We start from the raw sequence: 14,155 nt of genomic DNA on the forward strand, positions 1-14,155 counted from the left end.
GGGGAAATAGATGTGAAACAAACAAGTGATGTGACTAAAGAGTACAGAAGGAACTGTGGGGCACAGAGGAGGGGCCCTTAAATCAATTTAGAGGTCAGGGAAGGCTTTCTAGAAGAAGTCACTTGCTTGAAGGATCAGGAATGATTATGAGGTAGCAAAGGTCAGTGTTAGCCCAGAGTAAGGCCTTATTCCATCAGAGTAAGAGAATGTGAGGACTGGAATGATGATCAAGACTTGTTCCCTACAGGGGCCGGCCCGGTGGCGCAGTCCTTAAGTGCATGCACTCCGCTTTGGCGGCCCAGGGTTCGTGGGTTCGGATCCCAGGGACGCACCACTTGTCAGGCCATGCTATGGCAGCGTCCCATATAAAGTAGAGGAAGATGGGCACAGATGTTAGCCCAGGGCCGATCTTCCTCAGCAAGAAAGAGGAGGATTGGCATCAGATGTTAGCTCAGGGCTGATCTTCCTCACCAAAAAAAAAAAGAATGGTTCCCTACAAGAGGTGGGATTTTTGCTGGACATCAGAAGAGGAATTGCATTAACCAGACAGAAGGGAGAGAAAGTTGTCCCCAGAAGTGGGATTGTAGTCAGAGAGGTGAGGGATGAATTGGTAGATTGAAGAGAGAGGACCCTAGTGTTAATAAACTAAGTGAGAAATATTAAGGTCCTAGCACAAGTGGTAGAATGTCAGAGGAACATAAAAGATGCTTGTAATCCTGGTGAATGACCCTTTTGTCATTTTCTCCCCTTTTTTTACAGGAGGAATCTGAGTGAGCTAGATCAGATCCAGCAGTACTTCAACCAGAAGCTCACCAAGCCTTTGCTTCCCCTCAGTCCTCAGACTCATACCATCTTGCAGTGCCAGGAGAGCCATAGGGATCATCTTGGGCCAGGAGCCAGCAGCCTAGACCCTGAGAGCGAGTGCATCCTGGAGAAATCCAGTAACCTAGTGTTGCAAGTCAGCTCCTTAATTACGGGTATGGCTCAGGGCCCCTCTTGTTGAGGAGTTATGGTCACTGGGTACCTATTCAAAAAGCATTTGAATGTCTGCCCTCAGACAAGCCCCTGTGACAGATAGAGACTGAGATAGCTTTTACCATCTTTCTTACTTACTTATTTTGAAAGGAGAGTTGTAGTAGCATGGCACAGGAACATGTGCACCAGAAAGAGTATTGGACTGAGAGGCAGGAGACCCGGGCCAGGTCCTTGGTGGGTTTCTGGCACGGACTTACTGTTTGACTCAGCATACCCTTTCCCTTCTTAAGGCTTCCCTAGCCAAAAAACAGAGGGGCTGGATTAGATGAGTTCTTCAGTAGCAGGTCTTGAACTAGCACCACTCTATTTTCAGAAAAAATCTACTTCAAACATACTTAAAATTCTATTTCTCAGAGCCCAGAAGTCTGCATTTTTAGCAAACACCCCAAATGAGTCAGTATGTTAGTGGTCCATAGTCCACCTTTTGAAAAACCCCTTGAAGCAGTGATTTTCACTTTGGCTACATATTGGAATTACTGAGGGAGCTTTTAAAAATCCAGATGCCCAGGCTGCACCATAGGTCAGTTGCATCAGAATCTCTGAGGGTGAGACCCCAGGCATCAGTATTTTTCATAACTCCCCACTGTGCAGCCCAGACAGAGACTGCTATAGAACAAGTATTTCCCAAACTTGCCTGAGCATAAGAATCACCTGGGGTACTATTCTGAAATACACATGCCTAGGTCTTGCTCCATCCTACTGAATCAGAATCCAGGGTTAAGGCCTAGAAACATATATCAGGCAGGCTGTGGGGAATATTGAGAAATCAATTAGATCAGCACCTTTAGCCCTCACTTAGTGTCATTTTTGCTCAAGCAAAATGTGTAGATTGTACACAGGGATGAATAAGTTTAGTTTTCTGTGTTTAAAGGGGAAAAAAGCCACTGTGATTGATATTAGGTACAAACCTTCCGACCCTTTTTTCCTAGATACCTAACCTGTTGGTAGCCAGGGCCCCAGAAGTGCGCTCTGTATTTGGCTTGCACGTGCTTGGAAATGTTCAGTCAGCTATATATTGAGCACCAACTATGCCACGCACTATTGTGTTACTAGTTCCAGGAGGATACAGCAGTGGACAAGACAAGCATTGTCTCTCCTTTCATCAAGCATACATTCTATAGACAACCAAAGAAACTGCCCTCAGAAAGAAAGCATAAGAGCAAAACAGAAGGAGGCTTGTTTGGGGTAGAAGTGAGAGCAAATAGAGCATCCCTTTAAAGGGGTATATTAAAAGAGAAGAGGGAAGAGAATTAAGGGATTGAAGCTGGAGGGCCTTGAAGCCAAGCTTGGGCATTTAATCTTAATCCTCAAAGAAATGGGGTGTTCTAAGCAAGGGGGTGACAGAATGAGAACTGATTTTCACAAGGAGAGGATGAATTTTGAGAGAGAGAGATGATTGGATCATGGAAACCAGTTTAAACGAACAACCGAACTCCACCTACCTCCATCACGTCTCAGTACACTCTTGACGAAGTCATTAGACAAGTAGATACAAGTGAAGCTTGAGAGTGAGTTTCTGAGTGGGGGTTTCATTTATACCACATCTGTGTGCCAGGTCCTTTGCTGGGCCCTGAAAATGCGACATGAATGAGGCATATGGCCTCTGCCTTTGAGAAGCTCACAGTTTGATGGGAGAAACATACAGACAGACAATTACACAATAGCATGTTCTTAAGTGCTTGCTTATAGAACAAGGCCATATAGCCATCTCATCCAGCTGGTACATCTGGGAAGGCTTCCTGGAGGAGATGCAGTAGAGCAAGGCCTTGAAGGATGAGCTGGTTTGTAAAAAGCAGGAAAACTGTTCCAAGACAGAAAGTAGTTCAGGCCAAAGGATCAATTAAGTCTGCTTCCTAGTTCCTGTTTTTATTGGCAGGTAGGGATGTTCTGTTTTCATACATCTGCTCTGCTCACTCCCCTTTGAGACCTAAAAATTGTTAATGTATTAAACTCAGCCAGCACCTCCTGTTGGCTGAGCACTCCATTAGGCGCTTTGAGGGAGACGTGACCCCTACACCACAGGAGTCAAATTTGCTTCCCAGTTCCTTTCTCTGCTCGAATAATCTTGCAAACAAATCACTTATTAGGCCTATTTATTAATTTATTCCCTCCCATTTCATCCCCAAAACAACTTGAGCTGACTAGTAGCTTCCATTTATTAAGTGTTTGTATATGTGCCTCACAATGTATGCCCATTTATCTCATGTATTCTTTACCATAACCCTGTGAAAAGGGTGGTATTAATCACATTTTAAACAGGCTCAGAGGGAATAGTTTGCTTGTGACCACAAAGTGGACGAGTGACAGATTTGAGCTCAAGACTGACCGGCCCCAAAGCCTCTGCTCTTTCCAGCACACTTCCCCGCCTTATCATTTGGGCCATAGATATTTCCTTGCTTTTATTTTCTAAGTAAAATAGATAGTTCTTATAACTGTCATCAAATGGGTAAATAAGTGGATTCTCATGTTGGTTTTTAATATAAGGAAGTAAATGGAAGCATGAACATGCCCACCAGGACTCCCAGCTTCCAAGAATTCCTGAGCATGAGCAGATAGCCTCTGACAGCGTTTCCACAGATATAACCACAACTATAAATAGATTAGATTTTGGTCCTCTGATGTTAGAATAAAGTACTAGAAATTGTACTGCTTTGAATATAGTTTCACTGACTCTTGGGGGGATTAACTATCTTTAAGATTTGTTCAAAGTCTGATTGTTAGAATATATCTGAAGCTAGATGCTAGTGTGGGAAAGTTGAGTGGTCTCTGGCCCTACCTTGTAGTAGGAGTGATATCTGTTGCTATTCAGATCTGCAGACTATCACCAGGAATTCTCAAGCATCTTTGAGTTCTCACCAAGCAAAGAGTAGAAGCAGAGAGGTCGCCACCCTACCAGACGCTCAGGATACAGTGGCCATGCAAGAACAAAGCACATCTCCAGACCTGCTATTGGCAAGAGCTCCAGATGAAGCCAGAAACTCCCTGCCTCCCCCTGCTCTTGAAGACCCTTCCAGTGGAAGAGGAATGCTCATTGAGTCCCTGGGGCACACGGTACCCATTACACAGATGCAGAGCAGTGAGGACACTGAGGCAGGCCCAGCCTACAGCGATGAGGACTATGAAGAAGACATCGTTGAGCCCAGGACCCTCAATGAGATCACCACTGTGACAGACAAAACTAGCCCTTGGTCCAGTTTCATGTCAGACACAAGTGACATCATCAGCCTTCAGCCTGATGAGGTGCAGAAGGAAGGCCCGTCTTGTCCTTCTTCAGAGCCTTTCCCCAGAGAGGAGCTCAAGGTCAGAAGTAGCCTTCTGTCCAGCCCAGAAAGGGCTGTCAACCCCCACCTGCCTAGGCAACGTTCTCCTAGCCAAAGTCTTGTTCTTTGTGAAGACAAAGCCTCTAAGGCTAGGGTTGGAGAGCCTGCCTCAGCAGACTCTAAGCTCCTATCATGTGTGACACTCTCAGGAGCCCAACAGAGCAATACCATTGTTGGATGGAGCTCACCACAGGCAGATCAGGACCAGGAGCCGAAGCCAGAGGCCCAGGCTGAGAATGAAGCTGCCTCCAGTGAGCTAAGTGACTCTGCTGATAGCTTCGAGAAATTCCCTCTACATTTAGCCTCCCAGAGCAGAAAGGAAAACAATAAGGAAGCACCCATCAACTGCCCTGACATCAGGCAGAAGTCGGCAACATCTGGATCAGAGGTGTCCACAAGGCAGAGCCTCCTGTATCCTTTGGTGTTTCCCACAAGTAGTCCCTTAAGCCATTTCTAGGCATTTTGGATGCTGGTGCTTAGGCAAGCCTAGTGTAAGTGTGAGCGTAAGCAGTGACCACCCTCATGGGGTGCACTGAGGGGCATGGGAAGCCCCTTCCTTCAGAAGACTTGCCTACACTGACAAGGTGCTACAGTTCTACCATAAACGCCAGCCCTCTGAAGCATAATGCTGTGAACTGGGTTTAGGTGTTGGTAGCACCTTTATTAGCCTAGCCTGGCCTGATTTACGTGGTCCATCAATTGGGCATTTTACACCTGAAGGCAAGGCTCTGGATCTAAGGAATGAGAGCATTAATTAATCTCAGTTCAAGTAGAAGTGGAGGGTGTAGAGGGGACAGAAGAGTGCTACCACTGATTGATCATTTACTATGTACCAGGCCTTTTATGTACATTTTTCATTTAGTCATCATACGCCTTTAAGCTCCTGCATGTAAGGAAACTGAGGCTCAGAGTTATAGTGACTTGCCTAATTTTTAATTTTTTTAAAAAAAAAGGCAAGTGATGGAGCCAAGGGGCGGGGAAGCGGGCACAGTTGAAATGGACTTACCCAAGCTCCTCCCACCCCCAAGTATGGCAGTGTTGATAGGGAGGAGGGGCACCCAACATTCCCCCTCTTCCTCCTTGAAATGCAGATGGGCATGTTATGGGGAAAAGAAACCACTTAGGCCCTCACATCTGTAGGCTAACCAGCTGATCAGATCAGCTCACTTGGAATCTCGACAATAAGCAGGGGTTATTGCACGGCTGGTCGGTGAAGCAGGCTGCTTTACTGAATAGAGACCTTTTCTCTACTCCAAGTCAGGGGGACTGACTTTGACTCTTCTAGACCCAGCTTCTTACTACTTGTGTGACATTAAGCTTTCTGAGCTTCTGTTTCTTCACCTATAAGATGGAGGCAATAATCCCTTACCCACTAGACTACACTCCCTAGGTAGGTCAGGGACCTTGTCTTTTTCTGTGTCCCCAATGGCAGACATTGCACAGAGAAGGGATCAGTAAATATAGATTGAACTGAACTATTACAGTTTCACAGGATTCGTGAGAAAATGAAATGAGTGGAAACATTTGTACACACCACACAGATGTGATTCTTGTTGCAGGGCAGAGAGAAACTGAAGGGTAGGGGGTGTGGGCTCAGGAAAGACTTAAAGCGTGAAATAGCTGGAGAGTGAGCACTGAAAGCAGACTGTCTGCAGTGGCGTTTTCCTGGCCTCGCTCATCCTGGCTTCTGACGTTGCTGTCTTGACAGTCAATTTAGTTGTGTCAGAATGTATGGTCTGTGGAGGAGGCGGCACATGTGCCCAGGTCCTAAGGCTACTGCTTTAATTCAGACCTTCCCAACTATAAATTCTTTCAAAAAATGAATGTTGCCAGGCCTTGTGCTGCATATTGAGGACAGAGATTTGAATCAAACCTTACCTCAAATAGTTCCCATTATGAGGTAGGAGACAGGTAACGACAGTTCATTGTTCTAAGTGCTGTGACGAGACATGGACAGAATGCTAGGGAGCAAGAGGAGGAAGCTGCCGTTACTCTGTTTGGAGGTATCCCAGTAAGAGACAGCAGAGTCAGACCTCAAAAATGAATAGGCGTTCTGTAGGGGGAGACGAGAGAAAGTTCTAGTCTCAGTGAACTGTGTGTGCAGAGGCATAGCCAAGTGAAGGGGCCTGGCCTGTGGGTAGCAGTTCACTGTGGTTAGAGCCCAGGGGTAAGTGGGATGGTGAGAGGTGAGGCTGGGCTAGATCTTAAAGGGCCTTTTTTGCCTGGCTAAGGTGCTCAGACTCTATCCTGTAAGCAAATTAAACTTCAGTTTCCTTATCTTTAAAATGGAGATAGTAATAGTACTTCTCTTATGGAAATTAAAATTAAAATAAATTAATGATGTAAACTACTTAGCATAGTGCCTGGTACATAAATAGTGTTCAGTAAATATTAACTGGTAATTAAAAATGTCACCTAGGGGCCGGCCCAGTGGTGTAGTGGTTAAGTTCATGCACTCCACTTCTGGTGGCCCAGGGTTTGCAGGTTCGGATCCCAGGCACAGACCTACGCACCACTTGTCAAGCCATGCTATGGCAGATGTCCTGCATAAAGTAGAGGAAGAGGGGCACAGATGTTAGCCCAGGGCTAATCTTCCTCACCAAAAAAAAAAAAAAAAAAGTCACCCAGTGCCTTGTTAGAGGGTGGATCAGATCAGGAGAGACCAGAAGCAAGGAGACCAGGTATGAAACTTACAATATTAATAATAAATGAAGAAAGTCTGACCTAACGCATAGACTGCTTTATGATCAAGAGGAGGGAGATAGATTTGAGAGGTTTGGATAGGGAGGGGCAGGGGATGAGAAAAAGAAAAATATAAAGTATGACTTAGAGATTTCTGTCAGTAGGTAGGTGATGTCCTTTACTGGATGGGGAACAGCATATAAAGATAGACAGTGTTGGGGGAAGAGGCAGATTTCCATTTTGGACATGTGCCTCTAAGACATCCCAGAGGAGATGCAGGCTTGGAGGTCAGCTATAATGGTAGGTGTCTCTGCAAATAGAGAAGGATGGCAAGGAGAGCAGGGAAAGGAGACCCCCCCACACACTGTGGAGCCCTGAGGATCACCGGCAGGTGAGGGAAGGCAGAACAGACACACCCACAGAGCAGCTGGCGGGAGCAGAGTTCCAGGGAGTAGTGGTCAGCACTCTGACACTTAAGACAGGTCCAGTAGAAGGTGGACTGACGTGTATTCACTGGCTTTAGCATTAAGGAGGACAGTGCAAAGGTGGAAATGGAAGACAGACTTCAGTGGGTGAGGGAACCAGTGGTAAGGACCGTGAGAATGGGCAACTTTTCCCCATAAACTGGGGAGATGAGAATAGCTGACATTTATTCAGTGCATGCTGTGTGTCAGGCACCATTCTAAGCACTTTGCATATATAAATTCATTTAATCCTCAAAACAAAAGGTACTGTTGGGCCGGCCCTGTGGCTTAGCGGTTAAGTGCGCACGCTCCGCTGCTCGTGGCCCGGGTTCGGATCCCGGGCGCGCACCTACGCACCGCTTCTCCCGCCATGCTGAGGCCGCGTCCCACATACAGCAACTAGAAGGATGTGCAGCTATGACATACAACTATGTACTGGGGCTTTGGGGGAAAAATAAATAAATTAAAAACAATTTTAAAAAAAGGTACTATTATTATATCCATTTTACAGGTGAAGAAACAAGCACAAAAAGTGAACTTTCCTGAAGTTACCATCCAATAAGTGACAGAGGTCAGAGCAGGACCCTTAGAAAAGCAGGAGGTGATGGGCTGATAAGGGGAGCTTCAGTGCTTCAGACACACCCCTGATACCTCCCAGCAAAGCTGTTCCTTTCCCATAGCATCAGCTGACTTGGTGGCGGAATCCCCAGCAGTCAGCAGCAGCAGCAAATAGGCCCGACTTCACCTGGACCTCTGGAGAAGGCTTGGCTCAAAGGGTTCTTTCCCTTCAGGGTCTCCAACTCCACCCCCACCTCTCTATAGAAACATCAGGGACTTGAACCAAAGTAGGAAATGATGTGTTTCATTCATTCAGTAGATATTTATAGAACACTGTGTACCAGGTACCATGCTAGCTGACAGGAATATAGCTATGAAAAAGAGATCATCTCTGACTTCTTGGAGTTCAGAGTCTAGCATGGAAGAACGATGATAAACCAGTTTGAATCAGAACCATACTTAGCTTATTGAACAGAAGCAAAAAATTGGAACATTCAGACAGTCCCCTTCCTCCCCTCCCAAACTGAGTCAGTGCTTTGATTGAACACGTATTTGTGGAACACCACATTCTCAGCACAGCACTGCATACCTCCAGAGGATACAGAGAAGTGCAGGATATGGTACCTGCCTTCTAAGGCTCGCCTCCAGACTGGGTGGACCAGCTGTGCCCACGGACAGCCCCGTATACAGAACCCGTGGCTATGGATATGAGCAGAGAACAACCAAGAGGACAGGCCCTCCTTCAGTACCAGGCATCTCCCTCCAGCCTAAGACACTGTCCCTGGAGCCACCTTCACACCCCCATAGTCTGACTGACTTCTGACAGGTCAATTTTTGGCCAGGAGGCCCTCAGCAAGTACTGTTCAACACTTGCTACCTAGCAGCCTCATGCGGGGCTGTTGGGAAGTAGTGAGGTAACTGAAGGGAAGTATACTGGGTCTGCCTTTGAGAAGCTTAGGGAATAATGAGGAAAACAGACTGAGAATCACATCAGACAAATCATCAAGCATTAGCCTGTGTTGCAGACTGTGCTCTAGACTGTGAGGAAGGAGGGATCACTGTGGGCTACGATTAGGAGAAGGCTTCCTGGAGGAGGCGGGATTTGAACTGACCCATAAAGTAAGTATAGACTATAATTTGTTAGGAGTGGGTAAGGCCTTCCAGGCAGAGGGAACCACTTGAGCAAAGGATTCATGGGCAGGAATAAGTTGGGAGTAAAAACGAATGGGAGTGATTGAGGTCAGTGGAGATGCTGGTCTAGCAAGGCAGTAGATTTCTAGGTATATGTGTCCCTTAACCACCATTATAGCCCAGAGCCCATTGTGGTGCCCAACTTCTTTTTGCCTCCCCAGCAGTTGGAGGCCTCCCTGCGGATGCTGTCATTCTCTACAGCTTTGCCACCACCCACCATGACAGATCAGGTAAGATAACAGCCATTCAACCTCCTTTCTCGATGAAAGTGTGTACAGAACGCAGGGCTGCTCGGGGCCAGCCTCCCAAAAAGGCAACAGCAGTGGTCACTCTCCAAGCTTGTACTGAGCATATTCTGTGGGCCCAACAGTGGGCAAGGAGCTCAGGAAGAGGGAGGAAGAGCAGATGTGTTAAGAGCAGGGCATCATCAGCTAAGACCACATGTGGAAGAAACAGTGCAGAAGCATAAAAACAGGACTGAGCTAAGAAATGCATACTGAGTGCTGTGGGAGCTCCAACTAAACAAAGGAGGGAATGAGTGGAGGAAGCTTCAGACAAGAAATGCAGCCTCAGAGGACCTCAACACATGGTACAGTCTGGATGCAGAGAATAATGTCAGTGGTATACCTATTGTTTACAAAACACCTCATAACTAGTCTTCATTCAGCTGAGTTAGGTGGTTGGAACCCTGGTACAAAAGCCAGCTCTCCTCTTTTCTGCCTTGGTACAACGCCTGACCTTTCTTGCAGGTGGCAAAAATAATAATCACTTTTCTAATCATTCAGTGTATATTTATTGAGTGCCTACCCTGCGTCAGGCATTGCACTAGGTGCTGAGCATACAACAGTAAATAAGACAAATTCACTGTCTTTATGGAGCACAAATAGTAAACAAAAAATAAAATATTTATAGACAGTGATGAGTACTAGATGCTCTGATAAAGAACAGGGAGTCTCTGAGGGGGCAGTGTTTAAGCTGAAAGATGCTGATCATGGTGGTGCCTGCCAGGTACCAGGCACTATTCAAAGCAGTTTATATTAACTCATTTAACTCAGTAACCTGATGAAGCCCATACTTTTATCTCTATTTTAAGATGAGAAAAGTGAGGCACAAAAAGGTTAAGTAACTTGCCCCATACAGGTAGTAAGTGGTAGAGCCAGAATTGGAACCCATGCAGTCTGGTTTCAAAATCTGTGTTCCTAACAACTGTACTGTCCTGAGAAGGAGCCAGCCATGTGAGGAACGTGGAGAGGAGTATTCCAGGCAGAGAGAACAGCGAATGGAAAGGCCCTGAGGCTCAAAGAGCTTGGCATGACGGAGGAACTGACACAAAGCCAGTGGTAATGGTACACAGAGATGGATGGACATGATGAGGTCGAAGGGCCCAGATCACACAGAATTTGTAAACCATGGAAAAGGGTTTAGATTTTATTCTAAATGCAAGGACAGCCATTGAAGTGTGTTAAGTAGGGAGTGAGATTCAATTTGAACTTTGAAGAATTCCCCCTCAGTGCTAAATGGAGAATGGGTGTCTTTCCGGTTGGGCAGCATAGTGGTCGTTGGTGATCCTGAAAGAGTAATTGCAGTGATGAGGTAGAGAAAGGAGCCATACAGTACTACTGTGTACCGGGCACTGTTCTAGGTCCAGGGTGAACAAGGCACAAAGCTCCTGCCTCGTGGAACTTGTGGAAAAACAAGATGATTTCAGAGAATAATACATGCTATGAACAAAATGTATTAGCTTATTTATTATTAATTGTAATAGCTAACCCCTATTTAATGCTTAGTATGCACTAGACATTATTTTAAGTACCTTACATGTGTAAACTCATTTAATTCCCCCCACAACCCAAGGAGATGGGTGCTGTTGTTATCCCCATTTAATAGATGAGAAGACTGAGGCTCAGAGCTTCCCATACGGATGTACAAGATATTATTATTTCTATTTTCTATAGAAACTGAGATGCATAAACCTTAAATCACTTCCCCAGGGTCTCCCAACCGGTAAGTGACTCTAAACATGTGACTCCAAACTCCATGTTTCCCCTTATGCCACTCTAAAGTCATGACACATGGCTTATGGTATGTTTTCTAGCCAATTTGCCTTCTTTTAAATAGGTTTCATTTTGCAATTAACATTTAAACATTTTTTATGCTTTTCCAGAGCCTACTTTGATGACAGATGGGGTCAGTCCAGAAGTATCCTGGGAGCCTAGGGTTATAGTCCTTTAGGAGCCATCAGATGTCTGATCCTTTTCCTCATTTTCCTTCCTCCTCTCTCCCTCAACTTCCCCAGCACCATTTTGAGGTCATGCCGTTTATTTGGTACATGGATCAATCTAAGTTCCCACCCATATCAGTTTTTATCAAATGTGTAAATCCTGCCCTAGAGGAGTGCATTTTTGTGGCCCTTATTCCTACTCTGATTCATGGTCACCAGCTCATCCTTTCTCTCTACATCTTCCCTTGCATGTCCCATACACACCCACCAGGATTTATGCTAGGGTCACAGGGCTGTGTCCAGGCACCAAGCACAGGCTTTTGAGCAAGACATCCGTGAGGTGAAATACTCAGTCTGCTACTAAGTAGCTAAGTGGTCTTGGGCAAGTGACTTGACCTTTCTGAGGCCCAGTTTCCTTATAAGTAACAGCAGGGAAATGTACTTCTTATTTAATAGGATGATGGCAAGAATTACCCTAGAAGAAAAAAGTAGACACTCTTACTTCCCTTTCTCTCTTCCCCTCCTAGCCAAGTGGGTGAAGTGTCAGTGAGCCACGGGAAAAGAGATCTGTGAGCCACTTAGTCTGCACTGTCATCCCTCACCTGCCAAGCAGAATGGCTGTTCCTGCTTTTGTGTTTCTGCCTTTGTGATGTGCCACCTCCCAGGGGGGCATTCTGTCTTTGATCTATGAAACATAAGATACAAAGTGTGGGAGAGGGAGAAATAAGAATTTTCCCTTCAATGGAAGGGCAAGTCTAGTGTGAGAAGATAGGTCTCACACCTTTTAGCCTTTTTTCTTTCTTGCCCACAGTAAAACTCCATTGTTTGTCTGCTGCTCTCAGGGCCACCTCTTTCCTCGGGTCCCAGTTAGGGTAACGAGTTGCCACAGTTCACCCAAAACTGTCCTGTTTTCAGCATTGAAAGTCCCACGACCTAGGAAACCTCCGGAGGTTGGTCATCCTCACTGGTGCTGGGCCTCTCTCACTGCTTGATGCATTTGTAGCCAATTATTTTATGAGTTTTATGCTCTTGGCTGCCTGCCAGCCAGTGCTGGATAACCTAGGAATCAAGTTATGTGTTGAAGGCACTTGCAAGTAGAGCCACCAAAAATTAACAGAAAACAATTTTTAAGAATTATGTAGTTTCTTAAAACACTGAAATAGTGACCATGGAATAAGTCAGAACTTTAACTTCCTTACATTTATGGTTTATTTTAAATTTAATTGTGAATTATATTTGGGCAGGGGCACCATAATCTTCCCAACTTGGGGCCTCTGAAGGTCTTAAAAGTGCCCTCACTTTGAAGAATCTAAGACAAAAAATAGTCTTTTATATTTACCCATATACTTACTATTTCTGGTGTTCTTCATTCCTTCTTCACATCCTGATTTCAGTCTAGCACCGTTTCCCTTCAGCATGAAGAACTTCCTTTAGAATTTCATGTAGTGCAGACCTACTGGGAACTGATGCTCTCAGCTTCACGTGTCTGAAAATATCTTTATTTTGCCTTCATTTTTGAAAGATGCTTTTTTCACTGGATATAGAAGTCTAACTTGAATTTGTTTGTTTCTTTTAGCATTTTAGAACTATCATTCTACACTCTACTGACTGCCCTTGTTCCTGATGAGAAGCAGCTATTGTTCTTATTGTTGTTGCCCTGAATGTAATGTGACCTTTATTCTCTGCTGCTTTTAAGATTTTCTCCTTGGTTTTCAAAAATTTGACTACAATGGTCATAATTTTGGAGGCAGGGGATGACATAGGGGAGGAGGAGCACATAGATCTATTCAACACTATTAACAATGCTTTTAGTTCTTAGATTGGGTTGTGGGTTTACAGGTATTAATTTCTATTATGCTTCATAATTTACATATGTTAATAGATTCTTTGGTATGTTACACAGTGAAATCACAAAATCATGTGTAATTAAAATTTAAGAATGATTGAATGGTAACAAAATGGAGACACCAACTCCTTCCATAAACTTGGCTGTGGCTATGGAGCAGAGAAGTAGAATAGTGGCTAGAGTAGCATATGAGATCAAGGGAAGCTTTTTTGGTTTTTTTTAACATGCGAACAGCTACAGCTTTCTATATGCTACTGCAGTGATCCAGTAGAGAAAGGGAGAAGGGAAAGATGCAGGAGAGGGAGACAGAATAGAAAGAATAGTCCCTGGGTCAGAGAGGGCATGGAATCCAGAGCACATGTGGAGGTACTGGCCTTTTGAGAGGAAAAAGAAAACTTGCCCTGTAGCATGAAGGAAGACAGAGAAGATGGAAAAGATGGATGCTAAAGCAGGTAGGATTAGAGATTGGTGATAAGAGTTTCCATTTGATGAAAGCTTCTGTTTTCTCTTCCATCTTCTATTTTCTGTAATATTTCAGGCACAGTCAACAGCTCAAAGGGAGAGGTAGGGAGGGGAGGGGAGGAGCCCTGTCCTGTACCCCCATTTGAGGATTCCATCTATTCCATTTATTCTGCCTCTGATACCGAACCAAGTAGGCTCGCCTCCTGGTGAGTTAAATAAGACTCTACACCAGTGGAAGTTGTCTCACAAAGTAAAGTGTATTTGCAGCAGATGGGAGGCCATGAGGAATCATTTCCAAAGTCATGGCGTCGCCGAACAAAGGAAAGCAGGAACTTTTATTTGGTTGGGGAATGAACATTCAAAAGGGAGAGGTGGG

The 14,155-nt window shown here is 45.1% G+C and overlaps 1 protein-coding gene across 4 annotated transcripts in view; it reads left to right on the top strand.

The window, feature by feature from the left end:
- C2CD3 (C2 domain containing 3 centriole elongation regulator) overlaps nucleotides 1-14,155 on the top strand; it is a 125,370-nt gene that overhangs the window by 100,437 nt on the left and 10,778 nt on the right. For 3 of the 4 annotated variants that reach the window (XM_058545615.1, XM_058545616.1, XM_058545617.1), the window contains 3 exons: nucleotides 760-977; nucleotides 3,845-4,766; nucleotides 9,369-9,480. In XM_058545615.1, coding sequence (XP_058401598.1) covers nucleotides 760-977; nucleotides 3,845-4,766; nucleotides 9,369-9,480 — 1,252 coding nt within the window. The other variant, XM_058545618.1, reaches the window with a different exon arrangement.

The sequence above is a fragment of the Diceros bicornis genome, chromosome 7 (assembly GCF_020826845.1).
Source record: "Diceros bicornis minor isolate mBicDic1 chromosome 7, mDicBic1.mat.cur, whole genome shotgun sequence".
In the NCBI taxonomy this organism is placed as follows: Eukaryota; Metazoa; Chordata; class Mammalia; order Perissodactyla; family Rhinocerotidae; genus Diceros; species Diceros bicornis.